General features: G+C 39.3%; 1 protein-coding gene and 1 pseudogene across 4 annotated transcripts in view; one reads left to right on the top strand and one right to left on the bottom strand.

Moving 5' to 3' along the window:
- The window catches only part of PPP1R42 (protein phosphatase 1 regulatory subunit 42), a 66,159-nt gene that overhangs the window by 14,049 nt on the left and 26,643 nt on the right, over positions 1-25,467 (top strand). For all 4 annotated transcript variants that reach the window (XM_033202248.1, XM_033202249.1, XM_033202250.1 and 1 more), the window contains one exon: positions 2,315-2,431. In XM_033202248.1, coding sequence (XP_033058139.1) covers positions 2,315-2,431 — 117 coding nt within the window. The remainder of the gene's footprint in view (positions 1-2,314; positions 2,432-25,467) is intronic.
- On the bottom strand, positions 1,259-1,369 carry LOC117079732 (annotated as a pseudogene).

Here is a 25,467-nt window from a genome sequence, read left to right as displayed (position 1 = left end):
AGGTACAATCTCAAAGACTCAGCATTTATAAAGTGGGATAATAAAACTTGCCTCTTTGGGTAACTGGAAGGATGAGAAGAAGAATGTGAAAAGGTATGTTAACTGAAGTTCTAATACAGATGTTCATTCATTCATAATGTGGACCTTGGTGATTATCACGGCTCAACATTTTAAATTTTAGGAAAAAGCCTAAGGAGAGAGGAATGTGCAATTATTTGGAAACTTTTAAACAATATAGTAGAGGGCCATTGTAATAATAAGTTGTTTTCTTCCAGGATCCTGATTTGATTGTAGATTGCACTACATACAGCTCTACCACATCAGAACTTATGTAGGCCTGGGAGCCCTGGGGTTGGGGCTCTAATTGTGTCGCCTGAAACCAGTCACATTGAATGGAGGTGCCATAATAAATTGAGAAGCCAGAGGGTACCACTTAGGCTCCTGCTAATCCTCAAAACAACAGACTTATTGGGATAGGCTAATTTTAATTCTGGGGCAAGGGACATAAATGGGACATGGTAGTTGTTTTACAGATTTCATCAGTTTTATTTTATTTTTATTTTAAAAATAAAAATAAACTCTGTCGCCCAAGTTGGAGTGCAGTGGCATGACCTCTGCTCACTGCAACCTCCACCTCCCCAGTTCAAGCAGTTCTCCTGCCTCAGCCTCCCAAGTAGCTGGGACTACAGGCATGCGCCACCACGCCCGACTAATTTTTGTATTTTTAGTAGAGATAGGGTTTCACCATGTTGGCCAGGCTAGTCTGGGATTAAAGTGTTGGGATTACAGGTGTGAGCCACCGTGCCCAGCCTCATCAGTTTTATTTTAGAGGGCCCAGAAATAGAGGATAGTGGATGGATTTTGACCCAAATTTATAAAAATTAAGAGGTAGTTCTCCCAATACTTTAGTATCAGGAAATATTTTTTCTAAAGGTTGACTGTGCATGGATGCCTCCATGTTTTTTTTTTTTTTTTTTTTTTTTTTTTTTTTTATTTTATTTTTTTTTTTGAGACGGAGTCTCGCTCTGTCGCCCAGGCTGGAGTGCTGTGGCCGGATCTCGGCTCACTGCAAGCTCCGCCTCCCGGGTTCACGCCATTCTCCTGCCTCAGCCTCCCGAGCAGCTGGGACTACAGGCGCCCACCACCTCGCCCGGCTAGTTTTTTGTATTTTTTAGTAGAGACGGGGTTTCACCGTGTTAGCCAGGATGGTCTCGATCTCCTGACCTCGTGATCCACCCGACTCGGCCTCCCAAAGTGCTGGGATTACAGGCTTGAGCCACCGCGCCCGGCCGCCTCCATGTTTTTTTTAAACTTAAACTAATAAGAACAGATACTGCACTTGATCTTAGCCAAAAGGCCATGAAGCGATGATTGACTCCATCTTGGATTCCTAAGCCTCGTAAGATGACTCTGATTTAGTGTTATAGTGTTACAACAATACTGAAATTCCTGTTAATTAGCTAATTATTATTTTAAGTAGTCCCTGAACATATGGATTGATAGAAAACCATATAGACAGGTAGAGAGAAAAATAAAAACCAGATATTATTTTATTCTTGATCATGTTTCCTATTTAGTAAAATAAAGACAAAATCTATTTCTTCCTATGTTAAGTATAAATCTTTTTTTGAGACGGAGTTTTGCTCTGTCTCCCAGGTGTGATCTCTGCTCACTGCAACCTCCATCTCCCAGGTTCAAGCGATTCTCCTGCCTCAGTCTCCCGAGTAGCTGCGACTACAGGCATGCGGCACCATGCCCAGCTAATTTTTTGTATTTTTAGTAGAGATGGGGTTTCGCCACGTTGGCCAGGCTGGTCTTGAACTCCTGACCTCAAGTGATCCGCCTGCTTCACCTCCTAAAGTGCTGAGATTACAGGCATGAGCCACCGCACCCAGCCCCTATGCAAGTACAAATGTTAGTAATATTTAGCACAAAATGATAATTTGCTGAAGCTACAGTAAGCATTTTTTCTATATTGTGTTACTTGTTTACTGGGGCATCTTTTTTTCTTTCTTTGCTTTTTGATTCTTGGCTTTTTTATTCTATAAGTTTATTTTGTATCTTGGAAAAGAAAAATATGACTTATGGAGGAATTATAGGGAGAAAGGGTAAGTTATATGACATACTGTGGTTTTAAAACTTTCATATGAAAAAAAATGCAATAAAAAGGATTTCATGGCTTTTGATGTTTTTGCCTAAAGAGGAAAACAGCCTGAACTGATCAAGCTTAAAATTTTCAAAAATTAGGATTTCTGGTTCCTATATACAGTATTTAGACTATTTACTAATGCTAACTTGGTTATTTTTCTTACAGAAATCCCTCTCTATATTGAATATCAGCAATAATAATATTGATGACATTAGAGACTTAGAAATACTGGAGAATCTTAATCAGCTCATAGCCGTTGACAACCAACTTCTGCATGTGAAGGTAGTGTAAAGAGAAATGAATTTTTAAGATATTTACATGAAATTATGATTGAAAAATATGTGTTTTGAAATAGCTATAAAATAAATACATCACATTAGAAACTACTCTGGATTTTTTCTAAAATTAGCTAATGAATCCCTACTTCTTAATGTATTTATGTGTATAATTCTGTCCTCTTATTTAGTTTTCTCCTTTATACTCCAATACCTCTATCCTTCACCAACAGAATAAAAGTTTCTCTGAGAAGGTAAATATTTCTTCTTTGCATTATTTTCCCATCAAACGTTTTCTTCTAGAGACTAGATTTCTTGCCCCTTAAGCCTGATCTCCCAATGAATGAGTTTCTAGTAACTATGACTAGACCTGAACTCTCTCTTGGCTACTTCTTTTTGGGGAAGTACTTGAAATTATTCTGACTGAACTTACTCTAATTTGTACCAGCTATATTAATGTCATGTTATATCATATCATGCCATATTCATTCAATTATTCATTTAATCAAATATGTATTGGCCATCTACGTATTTGTCAGGCACTAATACTACTCAGCGTAGAACAAAAGAAGGAATATATGGTCTTGATTTTCAAGAATTTGAAAACAAGGTCAACCAATCAACCAGTAATGAGACTACAATATGATACTGTTTTTATAAGTATTGTGATAGCCCTAACTCAGCTTAGGGCTATAGAAGGCTTCCTCGAAACAGTCATCCATGAGTTGAGCCATTGCTATGACCTTAAAGTTTCTAGTTTGGCAATGCAATGAGCCGTGGTATAATTTCTTGACATACGAACCACAGGAAGAAGAATGAGCTTCTTTCTCCCAAAACAGCTTTTGTTTCAGAACTACTTCCACACAGCCATTTGGTGACCCTAAAAATGTTACATCGACCTTGTTTCCAAATTCAGATCTATTACCTGGTTCATCCCAAAGCTGCTATAAGCAATAGATAATTATGAAAATAAATATATGTATTCTAGCACAAATGAATTCCTCAAAATATCTAAAATGCCATTGAATAATCAGGGTGAATGTTTAAAATAAGAAGACCTTAGGAAGCACAACTCAGTTAGTTGTTTCAACTTACAATGTGAAAAATGTAAGATATTCATGGGATAAATTCTGAATTAAAATATATTTTACATTTTATTTTATTTTTTTCTTTTTATTTTGAGACGGAGTCTCTGTCGCCCAGACTGGAGTGCAATGGTGAGATCTCGAATCACTGCAACCTCTGCCTCCCAGATTCAAGTGATTCTCCTGCCTCAGCCTCCTGAGTATCTGGGATTACAGGTGACTGCCACCACACCCAGCTAATTTTTATATTTTCAGTAGAGACGGGATTTCACCAGGTTAGCCAGGTTGGTCTTGAACTCCCGACCTCAGGGGATTCGCCCACCTCGGCCTCCCAAAGTGCTGGGATTACAGGTGTGAGCCACTGCACCTGGCCCTTTATTTTATTTTTTGAGATGGAGTCTTACTCTGTTGCCCAGGCTGGAGTGCAGTGGTGTGATCTTGGGTCATTGAAACCTCCACCTCCTGGGTTCAAGTCATTCTCCTGCCTCAGCCTCCTGCATAACTGGGATTACAGATGTGCACCACCATGCCTGGCTTATTTTTGTATTTTAGTAGAGACAGGGTTTCACCATGTTGGCCAGGCTGGTCTCGAACTCCTGAGCTCAAGTGATCTGCCCGCCTCAGCCTCCCAAAGTGCTGGGATTCTAGGCGTGAGCCACTGCACCCAGCCTGGTAATGGCCATTACTTTTAAAGAGTTATTCTATTATGCTTTTTAACTCCAAACAGAGAAAGGGGAGTTTGATAACAGGGCAAAACTTCTAGCCTCTAAATGATCCCAAAGGAGGTTTTTCTGCATGACATTAAGACAAAGCTGTTTTGCCTACATGATTACTCTTAGACCATGTTAATAATGCATACCCAGAATAAATGTGCAGCCAAAATAAATACCTTCATTATTGCTGATTATTCTATCTAATGACCAACATCTAAATCCTCTTTTTTTTTTTTTTTTTGAGACAGAGTCTCGCTCTGTCATCCAGGCTGAAGTGCAGTGGTGTGATCTTGGCTCACTGCCACCTTCACCACCTTGGTTCAAGAGATTCTCCTGCCTCAGCCTCTCGAGTAGCTGGGATTACAGGCATGTGCCACCACGTCCAGCTAAGTTTTGTATTTATAGTAGAGATGGGGTTTTGCCATGTTGGCCAGGCTGGTCTCGAACTCCTAACCTCAGGTGATCTACCTGCCCCAGCCTCCCAAAGTGCTAGGATTATAGGCGTGAGCCACTGCGCCTGACCCAAATCCTCTTTAAAGACTGAACTCCATATTATCTCCCCTATGTAGTTTTTCCTGAACCTCCCCATCAAGTTAATCTATTAAAGACTGAACTCCATATTATCTCCCCTATGTAGCTTTTCCTGAACTTCCCCATCAAGTTAATCTATTAAAGACTGAACTCCATATTATCTCCCCTATGTAGCTTTTCCTGAACCTCTCCATCAAGTTAATCTATTAAAGACTGAACTCCATATTATCTCCCCTATGTAGCTTTTCCTGAACCTCTCCATCAAGTTAATCTATTAAAGACTGAACTCCATATTATCTCCCTTATGTAGCTTTTCCTGAACTTCCCCATCGAGTTAGTCTATTAAAGACTGAACTCCATATTATCTCCCCTATGTAGCTTTTCCTGAACCTTCCCCATCAAGTTAGTCTATTAAAGACTGAACTCCATATTATCTCCCCTATGTAGCTTTTCCTGAACCTTCCCCATCAAGTTAGTCTATTAAAGACTGAACTCCATATTATCTCCCCTATGTAGCTTTTCCTGAACCTCCCCATCAAGTTAATCTATTAAAAAATATTTACAGGCCGGGCGCGGTGGCTCAAGCCTGTAATCCTAGCACTTTGGGAGGCCGAGACGGGTGGATCATGAGGTCAGGAAATCGAGACCATCCTGGTTAACACGGTGAAACCCCGTCTCTACTAAAAAATACAAAAAAACTAGCCGGGTGAGGTGGCGGGCGCCTCTAGTCCCAGCTACTTGGGAGGCTGAGGCAGGAGAATGGCGAATGGCGTAAACCCAGGAGGCGGAGCTTGCAGGGAGCCGAGATCCGGCCACTGCACTCCAGCCTGGGCGACAGAGCGAGACTCCGTCTCAAAAAATATATATATATATTTACAGTAGTCCCAACTTATATGTGAAGGCTACATTCTAAGACCCTCAGTGGATGCCTGAAACCATGGGTAGTACTGAATGCTATACATATTAGTTTTTCCTAAATTTATATATCTATGATAAAGTTTAATTTCTAAATGAGGCATATTAAGAGATTAACAACAGTAATAATAAATGGAGGCTGGGTGCGGTGGCTCATACCTGTAATCCCAGCACTCAATCAGGAGATTGAGACGATCCTGGCTAACACGGTGAAACCCCGTCTCTACTAAAAATACAAAAAATTAGCCATGCATGGTGGCGGGTGCCTGTAGTCCCATCTACTCGGGAGGCTGAGGCAGGAGAATCGCTTGAACCTTAGAGGCAAAGGTTGCAGTGAGTCGAGATGGTGCCACTGCACTCCAGCCTGGGTGACAGAGTAAGACTCTGTCTTTAAAAAAAAAAAAAAAAAAAAAGGAGCGGTTACAATGTCAGCATCACTACTCTTGCACTTTGGGGCAAGCAAAATAAGGGTTACTTGAACAAACAAGCACTACAATAACCACACAGTAGATATGATAACCTAAGTGACTAATGGGTTGGTAGTATGTATAGTTTGGAAATGCTGGACAAAGGAATAATTCATGGCCCAGGCAGGACAAACAGGCCAGTGCAAGATTTCATCATGATACTCAGAACAGCATCCATTGTACTCAGCTGGGCTAGGTGGCTGATGCCTGTAATCCCAGCACTTTGGAAGGCCGAGGCAGGCCGATCACTTGAGGCCAGGAGTTTAAGATCACCCTGGCTGACATGGCGAAACCCTATACAATAATTTGCCCCAAGTGGTGGCGCACACCTGTAATCCCAGCTACTCAAGAGGCTGAGGCAGGAGAATTGCTTGAACCCAGAGCCAGAGGTTGCAGTAAACCAGGATTGTGCCACTGCACTCCAGCCTGGGTGACAGAGTGAAAAAAAGAGCATCCATTTTAAAACTTACAAATTATTTTTTCTGGGATTTTCCATTAAATATTTTTGGACGACAGTTGACTGAGGGCAACTGAATAAGGGGGTGGGGGGAACTACTATATTATATTTCATGTTCCAGGCACTATTCTAGGCCCTTGGAAAAACACATCTTAGATACTGGAGATACATGATAAATAAGACAAAGTCTCTACCCTCAGCCAGGCACAGTGGCTCACGCCTGTAATCCTTGCACTTTGGGAGGCCGAGGTGGGTGGATCATGAGGTTAGGGGTTCGAGACCAGCCTGGCCAACATGGTGAAACCCGATCTCTTTAAAAAAAAAAAAAGAGGCCAGGCACAGTGGCTCACGCCTGTAATCCCAGCACTTTGGGAGGCCGAGGTGGGTGGTTCATGAGGTTAGGGGTTCGAGACCAGCCTGGCCAACATGGTGAAACCCTGTCTCTTTAAAAAAAAAAAAAAAAGAGGCCAGGCACAGTGGCTCACACCTGTAATCCCAGCACTTTGGGAGGCCGAGGTGGGTGGTTCATGAGGTTAGGGGTTCGAGACCAGCCTGGCCAACACGGTGAAACCCTGTCTCTTTAAAAAAAAAAAAAAAAAGAGGCCAGGCACAGTGGCTCACGCCTGTAATCCCAGCACTTTGGGAGGCCGAGGTAGGTGGTTCATGAGGTTAGGGGTTCAAGACCAGCCTGGCCAACATGGTGAAACCCTGTCTCTTTAAAAAAAAAAAAAAAAAAAAAAAGGCCAGGCACAGTGGCTCACGCCTGTAATCCCAGCACTTTGGGAGGCCAAGGTGGGTGGATCACGAGGTCAGGAGATTGAGACCATCCTGACTAACATGGTAAAACCCCGTCTCTACTAAAAATACAAAAAAATTAGCCAGGTGTGGTGGCTGGCACCTGTAGTCCCAGCTACTCAGGAGGCTGAGGCAGGAGAATGGTGTAAACCCGGGAGGCAGAGCTTGCAGTGAGCCGAGATTGCGCCATTGCACTCCAGCCTGGGCCACAGAGCGAGATTCCGTCTAAAAATAAAGAAATAAAAATTTTTTTTAAAAAAGCCTCTACCCTCAAGGCGCTTACTTTACAGAGGTACAAGGGAGGAAATGGTAAGAAAATACATAAGCAAGGCCGGGTATGGTGGCTTATGCCTGTAATCACTGCACTTTGGGAGGCCGAGGCAGGAGAGGATTGCTTGAGGCCAGGAATTCAAAACCACCCTGGACAACACAAGAAGACCTTTTCTCTACAAAAAAAATAAAAAAGAAAAAAGAAATTAGCAATTCGCTTCGTGTGATGGCATGTGCCTGGACTTAGGTACTCAGTCCCAGGTACTCAGGAGGCTGAGGTGGGAGGATCGCTTGAGCCCAGGACAGGATCCCTTGCCCCAAAGTGCAAGACTGCAGTGAAGCAGTGAACTGTGATCCATCCACTGCACTCCAGACTGGGTAATAGAGTGAGACCCTGTCTCAAAAAAAAAAAAAAAAAAAAAAATTAAAAAAAGAAGAAAAGAGAAGAGAAGAGACCTAAGCAGAGAAGATTTTGAAAAGTGCTATGAAGGAATTAAATAAGATAACAGAAAAAGAGGAGTCAGAGGATATTTTAGATCAGGTTTACGAAAGGCCTCTGAAGAAATGACATTTACATTGAGATCTGAAGGATGAGAAAGAAGATATGCAAAGAGCTAGGGAAAGAACATGCCAGGCACTAGAGAAAGTAGATGCAAAGGCTCTGAGGCCAAAGAAAGCTTGAGTGTCCAGGGAACACTGTAGTATGGTACCCAGTGCCTAGCTTAGTTACTGATACATTGTAGGTGCTCAGTAAATACACTGTTGAATGAATGAAGAGGCAACAGTACAATATGAGATTAGAAAAGAAGGCACAGAGGCCAGATCATAAAGGTCATTTTAGGATATAATCACAAATTTTTACTTTATTGTAAGTATAATAGAAAGCCACTGAAAGGATTGTTTTCTTTTTCTTCCCTTCCTCTGTCAACTGAAGGATTATTTAAAAAAAAAAAAAGATTTCTCTACTGCTATATGTGCTATATGAAGAATGCATTTCAAGAATCACAGCAAAGAGATCAGTTGGGAGACTACTGCAGAAGTAAAATAAGAGAAGATGATTGCTTAGAGATGAAGAGGAGTGGGTGGGTTTGGAAGTAATGAGTTATATTTTAAGGTGGAATTCATATAACTTGTTGATGAGCAGGATGTAGGCATAAAAGAAGTGAAGGAATCAGGATGACTCCTAAATTTTGTGTGAGGAAACGGGAAGACAGTTTGTGTGGTAGCCTTTATAAGGAAGAAACAGAAAAATTCCACCTTGTGAAATGCCTGTTGGATACTGAAATGGACATGTCAAGTAATCATCTGGAGTTTAAGGGAGAAGTAAAATTGGAAAGTTTGAGAGTGAACAGCATTTACATGATATTTAAAAGCCATGGCATGGGGTGAAAGACAATAGAGACAGAAAAAAAAAAAAATGAGGCCAAGACCAATCACAGAAACACTCCAGTATTTAGAGATCAATTAGAAGACTCCATCAGGAGTCAGTGATGTAGAAGAAGAGAAAAAGGAGTTTCAAGAAAGAGGGAGTGGCCACTTGCATTGAATGATGTTGAATGGTTAACATGAGGGCAGAGGAGAGTTTAAAGAATACCTGGATAGAATACCTGAACAACAAAGTTACAGGGAACAAGTTTAATTTGTGAAGAAGTTGAACCACAGAGTCTGTGGGTCAAAAACCACAGCAAATGGTAATGCTAAAAAAAAAAAAAAAGAGTGGACTTCGTGAAAGACTAAACACTGAAATGTTAGCCAATATTTCTCTCCCTCTCTTGCATACAAGTAGGCTCTACTCTCAAAACCCTGCCTGCATGGCTTTAAAACATTGGGCAAAAGTTGGTGAATTCATTCCTCTTTAGGGAAACTGACTAGCTCATGACAAAACATCTCCCAATCCTGACATTTAAGAGTTTCAGAGGGAAAATGCCAGCTGCCTGCCCAGTTGCCCCACAGTGAGACAGTCAACAAGCCTTGCCCTCTCACAGAAAGCTCTCATTCACTTTAATGAATAAACAGGCAGCTCAGGATTAGGAGACCTCTGAAAAGAGCCTCTAAAATCAAAGAGAGAGAAACAGAAACAAAAAGAAAGAATTCCAAAGAAATAAATCATGTAGAAACAGGAAAACAATCCTTTAAAATCCCACTATAATTTCCCAAGAGAAATGAAAAGGATTCCATAACCTTGAAATAAAAGCAAGATTCTATTTTTTAAAAGAAACATGAATAACAGAGCACTTAGAAATTAAAAATAGGATGAGGAAATTAAATATTCAATATGAAGTTTAAATGATAAAATTGACAGTCTCCCAGAAAGAACAAACAAAAAGAACTGAATATAAGCAAGTAGAAAAGAAACTTACAGAATTAATTCAGAAGATATGACTAATAAGAGTACCAGAATCAGAACCAGAATCAGAGAATAGGTATCTTAGTCCATTTGTGCTGCTATAACAAAATACCTGAGACTGATTAATTTATCAGCAGAAACCTACTTCTGAAAGTTCTGGAGGCTGAGAAGCCTAAGATCAAGGCACCAAAGGTTGGTTTCTGGCAAGGGCTGCTCTCTGCTTCCAAGATAGAGCCTTAGGGCATCCAGAGGGGATGTGTCCTCATACAGCAGAGGGATGAAAGGAGCAAAATCACCCTTTTATAAGGTTCTCATCCATTCATGAAGGCTCTGCCCTCATAAATGAGTCACTTCCTAAAGGCCTACTTTTTTTTTTTTTTTTGAGACGAAGTCTTGCTCTGTCACCCAGGCTGGAGTGCAGCGGCACCATCTTGGCTCACTGCAAGCTCCTCCTCCCGGGTTCACGCCATTCTCCTGCCTCAGCCTCCCAAGTAGCTGGGACTACAGGTGCCCGCCACCACGCCCGGCTAATTTTTTGTATTTTTAGTAGAGACAGGGTTTCACCGTGTTAGCCAGGATGGTCTCGATCTCCTGACCTCGTGATCCACCTGCCTCAGCCTCCCAAAGTGCTGGGATTACAGGCATGAGCCACCGTGCCAGACCCCAAAGGCCTACCTCTTAATACTACTGCATTGGCAATTAAGTTTCAACATATGTCCAGGAAGAATAAGGCAGGGAAAGAAAAAGTTTCAACATATGAACTTTGGGGGACATATTTGGACCATAGCAATAGGGGGAAAATGGAGAAACATGTTTTTAAATTATAAAGACAATCTAATGGGCCATGATGTAGTAACCAGGACCAGAATCGCCCTCCATAAAAACAAAGAGAAACCTAGACAAAATATGTGAAACAACTTTTTCAGACCTTGGACAATAGGCAGCACAGGCCTGTTGTCCCTAAGAGAAAAAACAACAACAAGATGAATATCGACCACAGTGCAGGGAGAGGAACAGCAAACAAGAACCACAAAAAATCTTGCTTTCAGATGTAATCTTCTGGGGAAAAAAAAAAGAATAAGAAGAATGAAAATGTAAATCATAACCCGAGAAAAATCAGTCAAAAAAAAAAAAACCCAGAAATGACATGAAGGATAGAATTAGGAGATAAGACTTTAAAGAAAAAAAAGCAATTATAAATATACTGCGAAATTTAAAGAAATTGTGAACAGAAAGGAAAGAGAAATGGAAAGTGTGGGGAAGACATAACTTCTAGAGCTAAAAAATATTTACTTATTTATTTTATTATTTTATTTTATTTTATCTTTTTTTTGAGACGGAGTCTCGCTCTGTTGCCCAAACTGGAGTGCAGTGGCCGGATCTCAGCTCACTGCAAGCTCCGCCTTTCGGGTTCACGCCATTCTCCTGCCTCAGCCTCCTGAGTAGCTGGGACTATAGGCGCCTGCCACCTCACCCGGCTAGTTTTTTGTATTTTTTTTTAGTAGAGACGGGGTTTCACCGTGTTAGCCAGGATGGTCTCGATCTCCTGACCTTGTGATCTGCCCATCTCGGCCTCCCAAAGTGCTGGGATTACAGGCGTGAGCCACCAAGCCCGACTAAAAATATTTCTAAAATAAAAAATTCATTGGATAAGATTAAAAGTAGATTAGCCGTTGTGCAAGAAAAGATCAGTGAACTTAAAGACATAGCATTAGAACTGTCCAAAGTAAAGCATGGAAAGAAAAAACACTGAAAAAAAAACAAACAAACAAAAAACGGGGGCAACAGAGCGAGCCCCTATCTCAAAACAAAACAAACAAGCAAACAAACACAGAACAACAACAAAAAAAGTGGCCCCAAAATCACCAAATTTGATGAAAATTTTAATCCCTGATCCATGAAGCTCAACAAAACCCAAACAGGAAAATCCCAAAGAAAATTACACCAAAGTACACTACAGTAAAATTGCTAAACAACCAATGATAATAAGAATATCTTAAAAGCAGCCAGGCACAGTGGCTCACGCCTGTAATCCTGGCACTTTGGGAGGCCAAGGCGGGCGGATGACTCAAGGTCAGGAGTTTGTGACTAGCCTGGCCAACATGGTGAAACCCTGCCTCTACTAAAAATACAAAATTAGCCAGGTGTAGTGGCTCATGCCTATAGTCCCAGCTACTTGGGAGGCTGAGGCAGGAGAGTCGCTTGAACCCAGGAGGCAGAGTTTGCAGTGAGCCGAGATTGCACCATTGCACTCCAGCCTGGGCGACAAGAGCAAAACTCCATGTAAAAAAAAATATATATGTACATCTTAAAAGCTACCAGAAGAAAAGACATTTAAAAGATATTTTATGTACATAGAAAGATAAGAATTATTACAAGCTTCTTGTCAAAAGCAATACAAGCCAGAAGATCATGAAACATATTTAAAATGCTAAAAAAAAAAAACACCCTTGTCAACTTAGAATTATATATCCAGTGAAACCATCCTTCAAAAAAATGAAGGCAAAATGAAGAAAAATAAAGCCTGAGATAATTTTTTTTTTTTTTAGACAGGGTCTTACTCTGTTGGCCAGTCTGTAGTGCAGTAGTGTGATTGTAGCTCACTGCAGCCTAAATTTCCTAGGCTTAAGTGAACCTTCTGCCACAGCCTCACTGTAGCTGGGATCACTGATGTGTGCAACCACACAAGCAATAAAATGAAGGCAAAATAAATAATAACTATATAGCATGGAGTTTATGACATGTAAAAGGAAAATAAACAGTAACAATAGCACAAATGACAGGAATGGAGAAAATAGTGGTATATTGTTGTCAAGTTCTTACATTACACGTGAAGTAGTATCATGCTATTTGATAGTAGCCTGTGCATATTTAAAAATGATTGTTTTAAACCCTGAAGCAACCACTAAAATACAGTCAAAGATTTTTACAACTAGTAAGCCAATAATTAAGAGAAACTCAAATGCCAAAAAAAAGTAGGGGACAGGAAAAGTAAAAGGAAATAAAGAACAGATAAGACAAATAGCAAGACAGTAGTCTTAAACTCAGCCAATATCAGTAATTATATGTTAATATTAATATTAATAATTATATTAATGTAAATAATTTAAATAGTTCAATTAAAAGGCAGAGATAGTAGGACCAGATTTTTTTAAATCCAATCTTAGCTGGGCTTGGTGACACGTGTAATGTCAGCACTTTAAGAGGCCAGGGTGGGAGGATCACTTGAGCCCAGGAGTTCGAGACCAGCCTGGGTCTTGTTATTTATGCTTTAAAAAAAATAAAAAATCCAATAGTACTCTTTGGAAGAAACATACTTTATATATAAAGATATGTGAGTTAAAAATAAAATTATGAAAAAATATACTGCAAACACAAATAATATGAAAAATGAAATGACTACATTAATATAAAATAAAATAGATTCTAGGACAAGAAATATTACCAGAGATACATAAGGAAAATTTATAATGATAAAAAGTGCCAGTTCTTTAAGGAAACATAACAATCCTCAAAGTTATGCTCCTAGCAACAGAATTACAAACTACATGAAGTAAAAATTCACAGAAGTAAAAGGAGAAATTGACAAATTCGTAATTATAACAGAGATTTCAACATTTCTCTTGCATTGGTTGATAGAACAAGCAGATAGTAAACCAGTAATGATATAAAAGATAGGTATAACATAACCAACCAACTTGATCTAATTTACCCTTATAGAACATTCCACCTTAAAATAGGAATTAGAATATTTAGAGCTGGGTGCAGTAGTTCATGCCTGTAATACTATCACTTTGGGAGACTGAGGCAGGTGGGATTTTTGAGCCCAGGAGTTCAAGACCAGCCTGGGCAACATGGTAAAACCCTGTCTCCACTAAAAATACAAAAATTAGCCAGGCATGGTGGTGCATGCCTGTAGCCCCAGCTACTCAGGAGGCTGAGTTGGGAGGATCGTTTGAACCCAGGAGGTGGAGGCTACAGTGACCGAGATCACAACACTGCACTCCAGCCTGGGCAACCAAGTGAGACCCTGTCTCAAAAAACAAAATTATCAACATAATCCGTATGAAATGAAACAAAGTCCATAGAAATCACAAAGAAAATTAGAAAATACTTGAACTGAATGAAAATGAAAACAAAACATTTGAAAATTTGTGAGATACAGTAAAGTAATGCTTAGAGGGAAATTTATAGCTTTGAACGCTTATAGTAGAAAAGAAGAAAAATTATAAAATGACAACAAGAATGAGGGAAAAATACAAACAATAATGATAATAAATTTAAGATGAAGAAAAATTAAAACAGTGCTCTCATCTTGTACCTCAAGCAGCAAGAAAAATACATGCAAATTAAATTCAAAATAAATTTGAAGGAAGGAAATGAAAAGGAAGGAAAGAAGGAAATAATGAAAATAACAGCAGAAATTAATGAAATGGAAATATAGGCAACCATTAGAAAAAAATCAATGATGCCAAAAGCTGGTTCTTTGCAAATATTAATAAAATTAATAAATTTCTATATAGGCTGTTCAAGAAAACAGAGAAAACACAAATTAACAATATCAGAAATGAAAAATATGTCACTACAGTTAAAAGGATAAGAAGGGAATGTTGTAAAGAACTTTATGCCATAAAGTTGGCAACTTAATTAAAAACATATTCCTTGCAAGACATAAATACCAAAACTGACATAAGAAACAGAAAGTCTGAATAGCTCTGTATCTATTAAATGCATCATATTTCACAAATAAAAATATTTCCACAAAGTGAACTCCAAGACCAGATGACCTCACTGATGCACTTTATCATAAAATTAGGAAAGAAATGATACTAATCTTACACAAACTCTTTCAGAAAACAGAAAAGCAAGGCCAGGTGCAGTGGCTCACACCTGTAATCCTAGCACTTCAGGAGGCCAAGGTGAGCAGATCTCTTGAGCTCAGGAGTTCAAAACTCAGCCTGGGCAATGTGGTGAGACCCCATCTCTACAAAAAATACAAAAATTAGCCAGGGCTCATGCCTGTAATCCCAACACTTTGGGAGGCCAAGGCAGGAAGAAGGTCACCTGAGGTCAGGAGTTCGAGACCAGTCTGACCAACATGGAGAAACCCTGTCTCCACTAAAAATACAAAATTAGTCAGGCGTGGTGGCATATGCCTGTCATCCCAGCTACTTGGGAGGCTGAGGCAGGAGAATCTCTTGAACCCAAGAGGCAGAGGTTGCAATGAGCCGAGATCATGCCACTGCATTCCAGCCTAGGCAACAGAGTGAGACTCCATCTCAAAGAAAAAAAAAAAATTAGCCAGCCATGGTGGTGACCATCTGTAGTCCCAGCTACTCAGGAGGCTGAGGTGGGAGGATCACATGAACCCGGGAAGTCGAGGCTGCAGTGAGCTGAGATCATGCCACTGCTCTCCAGCTGGCTGGGGGAACAAAGCGAGACCCTGTCTCAGAAAGAAAAAAAGAAAGAAAAAGAAAACAGAGAAGCAGGGACTACTTCCCAACTCATGTTATCAAATCAGCAATATTATAAGAACACTACAGAGCAATACACCCTAGGAACAGAGAAGCAAGAATCCCTACTAAAATATTAGCAAATCAAGTCCAGCAATATATAAAAAGATAACACGCAATGACCAGGTGAGGCTTATCTCAGGAATGCAAGATTGTTTTGGCATTCAGACATAAATCAATATAATTCACCAAACGGAATAAAGGAGAAATATTATATCATCATCTTAATAGATGCACAAAATGCATTATATTCAGCACCATGTATGATTTTAAAAATTATCAGCAAACTGTAAATAGAAAGGAACTTAACCTGATAATAGGCATCTATATAAAATCTACATAACAAGATACTTAATGATGAAAGACTGAATGCTTTCCCTAAGATTAAGAATAAAGGAAGGATATTTGCTATACCACATTACTCAACCTTAGAGTTGCACCTGTCTTAGCCAGTGCACTAAGGCCAAAAAATGAAACAATGACATTGCTTCAAAAGGAAGAAACAAAATGTTCTTTATTTGCAGACTACATGATTGGGTACATATAAAATGATTAGAAATCCGCAAAAAGCTATTAGAATTTATGGAGTGTATTTAGCAAATCCATATGCTTAATGGCAAGGTCAATATGCAAAACGTAACTGTATTTCCATTGACTAGCAGTGAACAATTAGAAATGAAATTTTTTAAAATGGCATTTATAACTTCATCAAGATACATAAAATACTTAGGTATACATTTTTTAAACTATGTGCAAGAGCTGTACAATAAAAACACAAAATATTGGAAGAAATTAAAGAAGATCTACATAAATGAAGAGAGATACTATTTTCATGTATTAGCAGATTGTATTCCGGTTTTGATTTTTTGTTTTAATAGACTTTTTTTCTGGTTTTGATTTTTTTATTTTAATAGACCTTATGATTTAGATTAACTTTAGATTCATAGCAAAATTAAAAGTACAGAGATTTCTCATATACTGCCTGCCCCTACACTTGCATGATAGAAGACTCTGTATTCTTAAAGTGTTAATTCCTTCTTAATTGATCTATACATTCAACATAATCCCAATCAATATCTCAGATTCTTTTCTCTTAGAAATTGACAAATCAATCCTAAAATTTATAAGAAGGGGACCTAGAATACCAAAGCAACATTGGTAAAAAGAACCAATTGGTAAAACCATCATGGGCATGGTAACTCATGCTTATAATCCCAGTACCTTGGGAAGATGAGGCAGGAGGATTGCTTGAGCCCAGGAGTTTGAGACCAGCCTGGGCAATATAGCAAGACCCCTTCTCTAAAAGATGTTTTTTTCTTTTTTTTCTTTTTCTTTGAGACGAAGTCTTACTCTGTCGCCCAGGCTGCAGTGCGGTGGCGCGATCTCGGCTCATTGCAAGCTTTGCCTCCCGGGTTCACGCCATTCTCCTGCCTCAGCCTCCCGAGTAGCTGGGACTACAGGCACCCGCCACTATGCCTGGCTAATTTTTTTGTATTTTTAGTAGAGACGGGGTTTCACCGTGTTAGCCAGGATGGTCTGATTTCCTGACCTCGTGATCCGCCTGTCTCGGCCTCCCAAAGTGCTGGGATTACAGGCGTGAGCCACCGTGCCTGGCCTAAAAGATGTTTTTTTAAAAAAAATTAGCTGGAAATGGTGGCCTATAGTACCAGCTACCCAAAAGGCTGAGGTGGGAGGATTGCATGAGCCCTGGAGGTCATGGCTACAGTGGGCCATGATTGTGCCACTGCGCTTCAGCCTGGACAAGGCTGAGGCTAGAGAATCACTTGAGCCCAGGAGTTTGGCACTCCATCTCTACAAAAAAAAATTTTTTTTTAATTAGCTGGGTGTAGTGGCACATGCCTGTGGTCCCAGCTACTCAGGAGGCTGAAGTGAGAGGAACTCATAAGCCCAGGATATTGAGACAGCGGTGAGACATGATCACGGCACTGGACTCCAGCGTGGGTGTCAAAGTGGGATCCTTTCTAAAAAATAAAATAAATAAAATAAAATACATTTGGAGAACTTACCCTACCTGATTTCACAACTTTAAAGTTATGATAATCAAGACAATGTGGCATTGACATAGGGTGTCCATGAAGATTAAGGAAACAGAACAGTTTATAAATAAAGAAACAGAACAGTTTATAAATAAACTCACACATAGGGTCAATTGATTTTTAAGAGTCTTGCTCTGTTGCCCACGCTGGAGTGCAGTGGCACAATCTCAGCTCACTGCAACCTCCGCCTCCTGGGTTCAAGCAATTCTTCTGCCTCAGCTTCCCAAGTAACTGGGATTACAGGCACGTGCCACCACGCCCAGCCAATATTTTATATTTTTGGTAGAGACAGGGTTTCAGCATGTTGGCCAGGCTCTTCTTGATCTCCTGACCTCCAGTGATCCACCTGCCTCAGCCTCCCAAAGTGCTAGAAATACAGGTGTAAGCCACCGCGCCCAGCCAAAAATCCCAATATTACAATGGAAGAAAGGATAATGTTTTCAACAAATGGTGGAACAACTGGATATCCAAATAGAAAAAGTGAACCTTTACCCTTTACCCCATGCACAAAAATTTACTCAAAATGGATCACATCCAAACTTAACTGCTAAAATATAAAACTTCTAGAAAAAAATAAAAATTAAAAGAACACAAAAAGCACGACCCATAAAAATTGAGTATTTCACCTAAACAGGAAAGTAAACTAGGAAAAGGGAAGACATGGTATCTAGGAAACAGTAAAAAAGCTCAGGAAATTCACAGAAGTGAAGGTAAGTTAGGACATCAGCTGTACGGTAGGCTAGAAGGCACCCAGCCCATGTTGCAACAGACTGAATTGTGGTAAGTACATAGAAAACTAAGAACTTAGGCAATTTTTAACTCTATGGAAAATAAGAAGCAATCCTAGTGTACTATGTAGTTTAGCTATGAACAAGACTTAATTGAGCTTAATAATACAGTCACTGAAAATTGGCCAGGTGCAGTGGCTCACACCTGTAATCCCAGCACTTTGGGAGGCCAAGGCAGGAGGATTGATTGAGCTCATGAGTTCTGGGAAAGATGTGTGAAACCCTATCTCTACAAAAAATACAAAAACATTAGACAGGCATGGTGGCACAATGCCTGAGTCCCAGCTATTTGGGAGGCTTCAGTGGGAGGATCGCTTGAGCCTGGGAGGTTAAAGCTGCAGTGAGCCATGATCATACCACTGCACTCCAGCCTGGGTGACAGAGTGAGACTCTGTCTCAAATAATAATAATAATAATAATACACTCAGTGAAAATTAATTAACAATGTTAGTATAACTCTACTGACATAGTGGGAGAAGGGAAGTGTAGTAGAGGTTGGAGGCAGTACTTATGAGAATTAAATCATCATCTTTCTTAGTAGAAATTTAGTAGATAAATATCTAAGATTTAAAAATCAAAAATAGCCATTGTTATTTAGAAATGTGGACATAAATGTGTGTAGAAATAGCTGAAGAATTTGAAAGTGGTTTTGTTATAAGCCCTCACACACTCTTTAAGTTTTGTTATAAACCCTATGATCTTATTTGATATTTTAACTGTGTTGATTATCTCACTTTAATTTTTAACATAATTTAAATAGAGAACGGTTGGTAAGGAAACTTGATTAATGTAACCTTGTTATTGTGTATCACCATATCCTTCATTAGACTGAGTAGCTTTGAATGCAAGGAATTTTGATTTATTTACTTCAGGGTTACCCAGAGCCCAGCCCAGTGCTTGGCACATGGCAAGCACTTACTATATGTTTATAGAATGAATGAAGAAGGGCACAAAAAATATTCTGGAGAAGGAATGCAAACCATTCACTGAGTTCCAGCTGTTGATATATACCAAAAGTTGCTTTCCCCCCCACCCCCGTCATAGAGTGAAGATATCCAAAGAGTAAGAATAAAACCTTAAGTTCTTTTACTTCCACCATGAAGACACAAACAATTAAAAATGACTGGACACAGCTTCTTGGCATTCTGAATATAGACATTGCCCGGGATATGTTTGAAATGTGCTTTTTGTGGTTCATTTTAAATAACATTCTGAAGGCTTAATCAAAGGACATGTTGAAGCCTAGCATCAGAATATTAACTCGTTTTTCTGTTATGTATTCCTGGAGTCAGCATCTCTATATTTGGCTTTAATTTTTTTCCTTCTTTTTGTTCACTGATGCATTGTCCAAAAGCTACTGACATCAAACCCTGTGCTACAGGAAAAAAATCTCTCATGCCATACATAAGGTCACTGACATCCATCCTGAGTCGTCAGCAACAGACAGCTTTGTGCCATGGGAAAAAAGAAGTGGACATCATTAAAGAATCCTAACAAAACCACTGTAATTACCCAAGGTTTTCAGCACTTAGAGCAGCTGCTTTTATATGGACTTAAGTTCCTTAAGTGTACCTACAGAAAATACAGGAAATAACTAGTGTAGTTCTTACACAGGAAATTATCATTTAAAGTTATTACTTTTGCTGATAATTTACCATTATCTCCAAAAGTAAAAATTCAAAATTTAAAATTAATATTCAAATGTGTTTTTAAAAGGAACCTTAGTGACACTCATTGTATTATTATAAATATTGTAATAGATTACTTTGTACTATGAAAGTCCTGTTAATCAATATTGCAGATAGATTTTTGGGAAGTATTATAAACTAAAACATATTAGTAATTTGTGTGTATTTACAAATTGTCTTCTTGTAGTCCTGTTCCATCAAACTGAATTTATATTTTTGGCATAGAAGACACATTTTTTAAGTGACTGCTTTAAGAGAATATGAAAAAATAATGATCCCTTAGGATGGTTAAACAACTTTGAATCTTTCAACCAAGATTCTTGTTTGAGCAGTGAGAAAGGAAGATATTTAAAGGAACACATGTAGCAAGGAAAAGTGCTACCAAGGGACTGAAATTCTTGAGCTCTGTGGAAAGAAAAGAGAGAACTGGGTCTCTGAGAAATATAGGCACTCTGAAACAATGCCATGCCCTAGCTTACTGAGGGTCCTAGAGCCACAAGGGAGTGGCTGCATTAGAGGCTGAGGTACAGGATATAGACCTGTAAGAAGCTGGGTAGCCAAGCAACTTTTGTCCCTCCTGCTGCTTGAGATTTCATTCCCTCTCCTCTCCTCACATCTTTAGACCCACAACTGTCAAGGACTCCTTACCACCAAGATCCTCTAACTCTGCCTTTATCTCTGCTATTCCTTAATCCAAAATTGGTCCACAGCAGGGACTTCTCTAGACAGGAGGATATAGAAGTGGAGAGAAGGGACAGAGGAGGAAACAGAAGAAAAGAGAAGATAGTCTTTCTTTTCTCTCTCTTTCCATGTCTGCAGCACCTCGAATTAGCAACTTCTTCAAAAATGGTTCCATCTTATTTCTCCCTATAATTCCTGTCCTGCTTCTAGCCTTAGGTCACCTGCCCCTCTCGTTCATTCATTCGCTCATTTATTCATTCATCTCTTATACATTCATTGAAAACACCTACTCCTACTATGTGGCAGTACTTGCTAGACAATGGGGGACACAAGAGTGAGCAGAAAACAGATGCGATCCCTGGCCTTGAAGAATTCTCAACATTCAGGGGAAGAGAAACATTATGCACATAATCATCCCAAAACAAATATAAAATTGCACAAGTACCACAAAAATGAAGTATGTGGCTCTGAGAGCCTATTATAAGAGAGAGATCTGTCCTAGTTAGAGAGGTCACTAAAGGCTTCTCTAAGGAAGGGACAGCTGAGCTCTGACAGAAAAGAAGCACTTATCAGGCAAAGAAAACAGCATGTGTCAAGGTCCTGGGGCAGGTTGGAGCATGGCAACTATGAGGGATAAGAAGCTGAGATAGTGAAGGTGGAACATAGTACAGATGCCAGTGGATAGATGGGCCACATAGGTCATGAAAGAGAGTTTTGTCTTTATCCTAAGAACAATGAAGAGCCACTGGAGGTGTTTAAGCCAGGAGTGAAGTAACTGAAGATTAGCAGTTTGAAAAGATCTGCATGGCTACAGTGTGAAGAACAGCCTGGAAGAGGCCAGGCTAGTTACAAAGTGAGAGATGATGGAAACTTTAATAGGGTAGGGATGGAAATGGAATGGACAGATTGGAGAGCTGTTCAGGAAGTAAAATGGATAAGACTTGGTTGTGAGTTGGATATAGGGAGCATGGGAGAAGGAGAGGTCAAGAGTGATTCCTGGGCTTCTTGCCTTGCACAATGAGAAATAAGTCAAGAGTCAAGTTTGAGAGATCATGAGTTTTGGTAATGTAGGGTTTGAAGTGCCTTTGAAATGTTCCAGAGAAAATGTCAAGTACATAATTGGACATATGAGGCCAGAGCTCAGAGGATAGATAAATGTGAATCTTCAGTGTATTGTTTAAGTGGTCACTGAAACTACCATCGTCCACAAGATTGCCTATAGTCAGGAGGGGAGAGAGTACAAAGAAATGCTCAGCTTGGCCTCCCACATAATTTGGTTCTTCCTCTTTTGAATAGATGACCTTTCTTTCATTAGGGTAACAGAAGTTTGACTATTATCATCAATGTGGCCATTCTTTTTCTATAAAGGGTCTAAGTATAAATAGAGAAGGCAATGGGTTACAGGAGGCAAACTTTTTTCTAGCTGTGATTTTACATTCTGCTGTGATCCAGGGAAGGGAAACAAACACTGTTTGAAAGGAATAAACATAGATTATAGAAAAGGAATCAAGTGAATTTGTCCCCAAGGTTCTCCCAGCAGGGACATATGCTCCTGCTCCCCAGTGGGAGCTCTCACTCTTTGGTAACGTGCTGATACATTATGGGGAAGACTGTCCCTGCATAGATGTTCTTATAGCATTGCTTTTATTAGTTAGATGTTCTATTAGTTAGATGTTTTATTAGTTAGTTGCTTCTATTAGATGTTTTATTAGTTAGATGTTCAGTTCTCAGTATGTAGCTGAGATTAGCGGTTTGAAAAGATCCACATGGCTACAATGTGAAGAACAGACTGGAAGAGGCCAGGTTAATTAGGAAGTGAGAGATGGTGGAAACTTTAATAGAGTTTTCCCCAATGTATGAAACAGCCTATTCATACATTAGAGATTTCTGTAGTCAGAGGTTTGTTACTTGTGGGGTCAGAGATTCATGAAGGATCCATGGAGCCTGCAAGAATGTAGAATCACAAAGTCATGAAGGGAGTGATGAACAGGGTATGATATTCCAAAGAATTGAGACTGAGAAAGTATGTGATTGGCAATGTGTGGATCAGTGATAAGGTTAGCAATGCCTTTTCAGTGGCACCAGATTGCAGGAGTGCCCAGTGGTTGAAGAAGCAACCAGCTGGTCTCCACACTATAGGCATGCAGTAGACTAGGCCAACTCCAAGTGGTGACCTAGACCAGCAGCAGCAGCAGCAGAAATGCAGAATCTCACCTTCTGTCTCAGACCTAACAAATCAGAACCTGCATTTAAATAAGATCACTCAGGATTCTTAAGCACATGAAAGTTTGAGAAGCATTAGTCCGGATCAATCTTCAAGAAGTTTGGCAACGGTAGGTAAGAGACAAAATAAAATCCAGATAAGAGGGAGATACTAGAAATGGAAATGGAAGAGAGAGGAAAACCCAGGAAGAAAAGGCTGGGATCAAAAGAACTACTTGGCCTGGGGAAAGAGGTGTGACTCTTCCTTTATTGAGAAAAATGGAAAAGAAGAATGGGAGAGGAAGTGTGAAATCAAAGGCAGATAACTGAGAAAACTTGGTGGACGGATGACCCACTTCTCCCAAGTAAAATTGGTGGCAAGGTCAACCACTGAAGAGAAGGCGAAAGAGAGGTTTTAGGCCAAACAATATTTCATAGTTTAGAAACTCCTTTAACTTACAGGGCTCTAGTTTAAATGACATTTACTTTTGGTTAACATGTCTTTGCATGTTTTTCCTGTACCTCCTTTAAACAGATATTCATCAATGTATAAAAATTATTAAATACTTGAACAACAATTTACAACAAAACTTTTGCATTTGTACAAGTAATCTGATGAGGCTAAGCTGAGCCATGAACTTCACTAGGGCCAGCATTATATAGCTTGCTGACACTATTAAGTCAAAGGAATATCATGGCTGAAAAATGTATACAACTTGAAGAACAAAAAAAGTTTAATATTTACCTAAGTTTTGAAGTCTGTAAAGTTTGCTAAATCAATACAATGATCTGAAAAGTTCATCTCAAAGTCAGATATATTAGTGATTTACTTCATTGGTTTTCTGATGACCATTTATCATGAGGTATAGAATCTTCAGAATGAGGGAAATAAAAAACTTGACATATTTGGCTCTTATATGAACTAAATATCTGATTTATAAGACACAAATGAACAAAATTCTATGGCCTGTCATGTTTTCTCAGTTTCTAATTTATTCAACCTCTGCTCATTATTGATCCTGACAAGCAGAGTGACCCAAAGATAAATTTATTCATTCCACAGTTGAGTCAGGAACAAGCCAAAAATTATAGATTTTCCCAGGCAGATGATGACAGGCAGTCAGAGCGATGACAAATGGCTGTCTTTAGATTTAGTAAAGATGGTTGTTCCAGACATTGCCAATAAAGATTGGAGTATGCTGGTCAAATACAGGTTCATCAGCGGTCATCATTAACGGTAGAGAGAGCATTGCTGTGCTGCAGATGCCTATACAGGAGCTTAGGCATCAACCCTGCAGGGGAAATATAATTTGCTCCTCAGTATTTTGCAGCACTCCTCTAAGTGATAGCATGACATGATCATTTATCAAACAGAGACTGTCCAGAAAAGTGTCTGCTTCCTTTAGTAACTTATTGAAGAGGAGGAAAGTGAAAGCTTTTTATTAAAGACAGGAAGGCAATGAACAACCAGAGCGTATCCAAAGGGTAATCGTATTTCAGCAAAGGATTAGTTTAGTCTTAAATAAACATACACTGGAGGGAGTATGTCGAGGGTCATTTATCAAGTAAAGAACAATTAACAAAACTCTAAGCACTCTTTTATCTATATCAATTTAAAGTTCTGTAAGTGTTCTTATTAATTTTGAGATGATGGGCATCACATTCAACACTGTAAAAAATGTGATGCATAATCCCTTCCTTACAGGTTTTTAGAGTAAGAGAAATACGATGTAACTCTCACGTAAAATAAGGTAGTTATGGCTGTATTAAACACTGCCAAACAAATGCTGTTGGAGAAAGCATATTCCAGAGCCCAGAACTGAAGGGCTTCATATAATTTATGAAGATAACTTTCTTATAAAAAGTCAACTACTTATTTGTCAATAGGTCAAGAAGTTTCTTCTTCCTTACTTAAAATATTTTCACTCTCTGTTGACAAAAATTAAGAGAAAGGGAATTAGTTACGAGGTAGCAGGGCAGGCAAACAGGCAGAGAACTGACACATTTATTACTTTCTTTGTTCCAGGCACTTTATATGCCATGGCAACTAATCTTAATTAACCTCAAGTTATAGATGAAGACATAGATTTGCCTAAGGTCACACAGTAAGCAGCAGTGCCAGGAAGTTTAGGATTGCCTTATTTAAAAAAAAAAAAAAAAAAAAAGTCTTATATTTTCACATAAATTATTTATGGGAATCCCTCAAAGTCTAGCGCAGACTAAATTTAGGGTATATATCCAAAGGAAGTGAAATTACTATTTTAAAAGCAATATGTGCACTCCCACGTTCTTTGCAGCAATATTCACAATAGCCAAGCTATGGAAACAACCTAAGTGCACTACTTTTGTTGAGTAATTCATTTACAGATTAAATGTATCTGATATTAAAGATAAAGAATAGAACTTTGGCCACATATAAGAAATTCTCAAAGTGTACTTCATTTTCATTAAATAGTAGTTAAGATAAAATACACTTTTTAGAAAGAGGGGAAGGGGAGAAAGCAAGAAATGACAGACAAGGTGCTGGGGAAAGA

Source organism: Trachypithecus francoisi, unplaced genomic scaffold, assembly GCF_009764315.1.
Source record: "Trachypithecus francoisi isolate TF-2019V2 unplaced genomic scaffold, Tfra_2.0 Lachesis_group7, whole genome shotgun sequence".
Lineage (NCBI taxonomy): Eukaryota > Metazoa > Chordata > Mammalia > Primates > Cercopithecidae > Trachypithecus > Trachypithecus francoisi.
Note: the sequence above shows the minus strand (reverse complement) of the source record. Positions and strands in the feature narration are given on the sequence as shown.